General features: G+C 42.6%; 1 protein-coding gene across 2 annotated transcripts in view; it reads right to left on the reverse strand.

Moving 5' to 3' along the window:
- Positions 1-6,127, reverse strand: part of STX2 (syntaxin 2) — a 25,310-nt gene that overhangs the window by 9,402 nt on the left and 9,781 nt on the right. For both annotated transcript variants that reach the window (XM_015825147.1, XM_015825148.1), the window contains 2 exons: positions 3,037-3,111; positions 1,680-1,753 (listed from right to left, as the gene is read on the reverse strand). In XM_015825147.1, coding sequence (XP_015680633.1) covers positions 1,680-1,753; positions 3,037-3,111 — 149 coding nt within the window. The remainder of the gene's footprint in view (positions 1-1,679; positions 1,754-3,036; positions 3,112-6,127) is intronic.

Consider the following 6,127-nt stretch of genomic DNA (forward strand, 5'->3'; position numbering starts at 1 on the left):
TCCAGCTTGCAGGACTGGCCTAGGGTAATTTTTAGAGGGGTTTTAATTATATTTTAATTGGACAATGTTCAAATATTTCTTTTAATTAATTTTAAATTTGTAATTGTTATTTATGTATTTTAATTGATTGTCAGCCGCCCTGAGTCCGCGAGGAGAAGGGCGGGATATAAATCCAAATATAATAATAATAATAATAATAGAGTAGAACAGAATAGAACAGAACAGAATAGAACAGAATAGAACAGAATACAATAACTTTATTGTCACTTTAAATGTACACTAACTGGTATACATTAAAATGAAATTTTGTTGCATACAGCTCTCAAAGGGTCACCATCCCCAATATACACTACATAAATATGACCCCCCAAAAATTGCATATACCCACATATATTCTATGCCACAGAAAAACAACACAGTCTAGTTCAAATGTATACATATACATGGCGAGAAAAAAGAATCCTGCGCATTTACCAGATGGATGGCATATAGGGAACAAAGCTGTTACAGAATCTAGCAGTTTTGCTATAAATACTTCTAAACCTCCTCCCAGAGGGGAGCAACAGAAACAGGCCATGAAGTGGGTGTGGGGTCTCTAACAATGCTTTGAGCTCTAAGCACATATAAGTGCTTGTAAGCCACATCCTGGATAACGGGAAGCAAGCTTCCTATAATCTTCTCAGCTGTCCTTACCACTCCCTGTATGGACCTTCTATCTGAGGCTCTGCTACCACCGAACCAGACAGGGATGCAGTTTGTTAAAACATTTTCAATCGTGCTTCCGTTAAAAGTGGCCAGGACAGAAGAAAGAACAGAATGGAAGAAAGGATAAAAGAGAAGAAAGAGCCACTACCAAGACAACAGTTGGATGAAAAAAAATTCAGTCCAGGGCAGAAACGTAACCTGAGAAAGTGTCTCACACATGACCCCTTCTTGTTCATGAAGATAAACAGAGGGAGGGAGGAACATCTAAACCTGCAAAATCCTGTTACTATAACTTTACGTTAGGCCTCAAACCCAAGAATGACACGTGGTGATTCTTCTAAGTTGATGTTTCCAAAATCTATAGAGAGTATTGTGCCAAACTAAAGCACTCTAACTATCTACATCAAGCACCCACTATTAGGGAGTGTTTGTCTTCACCCTCTTTCTCTAACACATAATATCCAGGATGAGTTGCCGTTAATTCTTCCTGGGAATCCAGGCTACATGCTATCAGTGTTTTTATTTTGTGTCTGTCTATCTGTCTGCCTGCCTGCCTACCTATCTCATTTATATAAGTGCCTTTCATCACCCACTCTAGTTTTTAATCTTCCCCATAACAATAGGTCACACTAAGAACGAGGGCCTACAGTCAACAAGTCTTCTTGTTTAGACGATTCAGCAAGTCAGCTGATTGCCTTTTAAAAAGAGCCTAGACACCCTTTTCAACTGGACACTGTGGAAGTGGAGAAAACAAAAATGTCTCACAATGCCCTTCCTCACGGGAAGATAAGCAAATTCACAGCTTGCAATTCTTTTCTGCATCCTTCTCTTTGAAACCAGGCCAAACAAAAAGCAGTTCACGAGTTTTCCTTTCTTCTCCCAAGGAATTTCTAAACGATGCCCTTTCCCCCATCTAGGTCTCCCTCAGCTTTGATGGTGGTTTGCCAAGACTGACCTTCATCTGCTACATTTACCTGTGATTTTCGTATCCGGACATCTGCTGAGGTTCGGTTAATGTTCTCCTCTCGAGCTAAATTTTGTTCCATGGCTGTGAAACGGACAAAACCATTTCAGAGATGATAGTCATTACCATTCATACATACATACATACATATATACATACATACATATAAAATATGAGCCAGCCGTGTGCATAGCAGCCAAAAAAGCTAACACAATCCTGGGTTGTATAAACAGAGGCATAGCATCAAGATCACACAAAGTATCAGTACCACTTTATAAAACTCTAGTAAGGCCACACCTGGAATACTACAGCCAATTTTGGTCACCATATCACAAAAAAGATGTTGAGAGTTTGGAAAAAATTCAGAGAAGAGCAACTACGATGATCAAAGGCCTGGAGACTAAAACATACGAAGAACGGCTGCGGGACTTGGGTTTGGCTAGTCTAAAGAAAAGAAGAAATAGGGGAGACAGGATAGCAGTGTTCCAGTATTTGAGGGGCTGCCACAAGGCAGAGGGGGCCAGGTTGTTCACCAAAGCACCAGAGGGAAGGACGAGAAACAATGGTTGGAAGCTGACCAAAGAGAGAAGCAACCTGGAATTAAGGAGAAACTTCCTGACAGTGAGGACAATTAACCAGTGGAACAGCTTGCCTCCAGAAATTGTGGGCACTCCATCACTGGAGATTTTCAAAAAGAGGCTGTATAGTCACTTGTCTGAGACTGTATAGGTTCTCCTGGTTGAGCAGGGGGATGGACTAGAAGACCTCCAAGGTCCCTTCTATTCTATTCTATTCTATTCTATTCTATTCTATTCTATAATATTCTATTCTATTCTCCCATCTTAAAGTTGCCAAGGTTGAGAAACACTGCATTAGATTAAATATAAAAGCAAATACATTTTAGGGGTCAGAGCCTAAATAACTTGCCTGGGCTTAGAAGATAAGTAGGGTTGGTCCTGGTTAATAATGGGATGGGAAAGTGCTGGCCAATAGCATAGCTAGACTATCAATTTTTTTTAAAAATCCAGAATATAACAACTATGGCTGTCAACAAGAAGGATGTCTATATGAAGTCACCAGGAACCCAGACATACTTGAAAATTTATATTTTGATAAATGGTGAACTTATCCTCCAAATTAGTCGCTCAATTACACACAAATTAACTGATAGTCTCGCATTAATAAGGACGATTAAGATTTTTCCAACTTTCACGCGGTACAAATGCATACAATGCGCTCCACGGAATAATCTATACACAACTGTAGCAAAGATCTTTTTTTTCTGGCACCTTCATAAAAATTTCTATACAGTGTATGTTTCACTGCTTCGGAGTTTTTAATTTTACTCACAGTTAGGGTATACTTACACTTCAACTTAGCACGGACTATATTTGCTGTCTTTCTGATTTCTTTGTTCAGTTCTTCGAGTTCTTCCTTGGTTTCTTTAATAAAAGGAGAAATGGGAACTCAGCGCGATAGGTAATGCTCCCCAAACAAACATTACACATGTGGATGTCCATCTCTTACCGAAGATGCAATGATGTTCTCATACAGGATCCTGGAATTGGGGAATCTCTGAACTAGGATGGTCAACATCAGGAGTCAAGAGTCTACACAAGAATCTGGTCAACGTTAAATTGATGCTAGGTAAGTCAATGGAATTCAAGAGGTGTTAGACCATTTGTGGGAACGTATCAACTCTAGGCTGATGGCTCTCTTGACTCCTCCCCCAGACTCTGTCTGTCCTTCCCCTATACGTGTCACCCAAGCTGTCAGCAGGCTGCTTTTCATGGGTGAAGAACAAACGATGACCCTTTTCATGAGTGAAGAACAAATGATGACCCTGTAAAAGGCACCCAGATCTTGTTCCATGTCTCACATTCAGTTCTGATCTCATTTTCCTTCTGCTGTTGAAAGACAAAGATTCCGAAGTTCTAAAGTTGCGCCCCGGTCCACAAATTAACTTTGGACGCTGCCTCTGTAAACCGCTTGAACTCCTACAGGGATTTCATAATAGTCTTCTGGAGCTCTCGACACCAAAACGACAAATCAGAGAAAGGATCTCCACCCACCAGCTCTTACAACTCACAAAAAACCTGTTTCCTTTTTCCTGTCCAAAATAATTCAGCTCTATCTCCCAGCACTCTTCAGCTAGAGTTCCCGAGAAGCATCCTCTATACTCCAGCCACCGATCAGCTGACCAAAAGCAAGAATTTACAGGCAAGGCTCTCTCTTAAGTATCACATATCTTGAAGCAGCACTGCAATTTTTTTTTTGTTATTCTTTGATTAATATTAGAGAGCCAATTCGGTCAAGTGGTTAAGGCAGGGTTAGGCAACCTTGGCTCTTTGATGACTCGTGGACTTCAACTCCCAGAATTCCTGACCCAGCATGGGGGAACTATGGCCCCCTCATGACTTCTGGACTTCAACTCCCAGAATTCCTGAGCCAGCATGGCTCAGCTTGGAAACCTCTCCCTTTCCCCTCAGCGTGGCTGGCTCAGGAATTCTGGGAGTTGAAGTCCACGAGTCATAAAAGAACCAAGGTTGCCTACCCCTGGTCTAGGAGGCTCACCGCTTAGAACAGGAGGACTTAGGACAGGGATAGGCAACCTTGGTTCTTTGATGACTCGTGGACTTCAACTCCCAGAATTCCTGAGCCAGCCACGCTGAGGGGAAAGGGAGAGGTTTCCAAGCTGAGCCATGCTGGCTCAGGAATTCTGGGAGTTGAAGTCCAGAAGCCATGAAGGGGTCAAAGTTTCCCCCATGCTGGCTTAGGAATTCTGGGAGTTGAAGTCCACCAGTCATAAAAGAGCCAAGGTTGCCTACCCCTGGGTTAAGGCAACCAGGCTAGAAAACAGGAAACCATGAGTTCTAGTCTTGCCTTAGGCACAGAAGCCAACTGGGTGATTTTGGACCAATCACCAGGAGACTGTGAGTTCTAGTCCCATCTTAGGCACGAAAGCTGGGTGGATGGCTTTGGGCCAATCACCAAGGATGTTGTGAGTTCTAGTCCTGCCTTAGGCACAAAAGAAAGCTGGGTGACCTTGGGCCAGTCCCTCTCTCTCAGCTGAACCCAGGGTTGTTGTTAAGGGGAAAATAAGAGAAGGAAGGCATATTGGATATGTTCACCACCTTGAGTTATTTGTAAAAAATAATAAAGGGGGGGTAATACAAATAAATAGATAAATAAAATATTCCCAATATTGTAAATCCCTCTGGTGAGCCAGTAATGAATCCAGCAGCACAAATTCCCAGTGTTTTGACTTTCCCCTCTGTTCTTAGGGTGAATATATAAAGAGGAAACATTTGAACTTGTGATCCCTACGCACTCCTTCAAAATTTTGAAGTGCTTTATCTGTGGTAATTACGATTTCAATTTACTATGCAGGAGGACGACAGCAATGCTCTTACACTTAAAAAACCCACAAACATCCATTTTAACGTTGAAACTGGGGTGTGTTTTTTTAAAATAATAATAATAAAACTATGCTTGTCCCTTCATAACCCTCGGTCAAACAGCCGTACCAGGCACGGCTGGCGTAGCTCTGGAGACCTCTGTATACTGCATTTAGCTCATTCTATACATGAGTCTAAGAGCAGAGCGCTAAAATTAGCCCACAATTACGAGTGCTAGAGAAAAGAAGTGGATTTTTAAAGGCTCAGGCTAATGGGATGCAGTCTTGGTATACCGCCTTTTCATTCCTCCCAATGTGAGGAAGAATATTTTGTTGGAAGTAAGATTTAGGGATTTTAATGGAACATTAAAAGCTGAACACTTTTCACATGCGCGCTGTCTCCGACGTATTCTCGGCATCACCTGGCATGACAAAGTCCCAAATAGCACAGTCCTGGAATGTGCTGGAATCTCTAGCATGTATACACTACTGAAGCAGCGACGTCTACGCTGGCTTGGGCACGTCGTGAGAATGGCTGACAGTCGGATTCCGAAAGATCTCCTGTATGGAGCACTAGTGCAGGGAAAGCGCCCCAGAGGGAGACCTGAGCTGCGATGTAAGGATACCTGCAAGAGGGACCTAAAGGCCTTGGAAATGGACATTAACAGCTGGGAATCCTTGACCTCTGATCGTTCAGCCTGGAGGCTAAAGACGCACCATGGCCTCCTCCAATTTGAAGAGACACTTGTGCGGCAGGCTGAGGCAAAGAGGCAGTCCCAGAACCAGCGAAATCTGGGGGCTGGACAGGGGACAGATTGTATCTGCCCCCAGTGTGGAAGGGACTGTCATTCTGGAATTGGCCTTTTCAGCCACACCAGATGCTGCCTTAGGATCTCTTTCCAGAGCACGATACCATAGTCTCTCCAGACTGAAGGATGCCAATGATGAATGGAACATTATTCTTCCATTCCATACTTGAGTGGAATAGCGTAGATGTCAAGTCTGCTAACATTGGATATTATTGCTTGACATATGTGAAGAAGCAAACATATCTTATTTAA

This window comes from Protobothrops mucrosquamatus, unplaced genomic scaffold, assembly GCF_001527695.2.
Source record: "Protobothrops mucrosquamatus isolate PMUCROS unplaced genomic scaffold, P.Mucros_1.0 scaffold2514, whole genome shotgun sequence".
NCBI lineage: Eukaryota > Metazoa > Chordata > Lepidosauria > Squamata > Viperidae > Protobothrops > Protobothrops mucrosquamatus.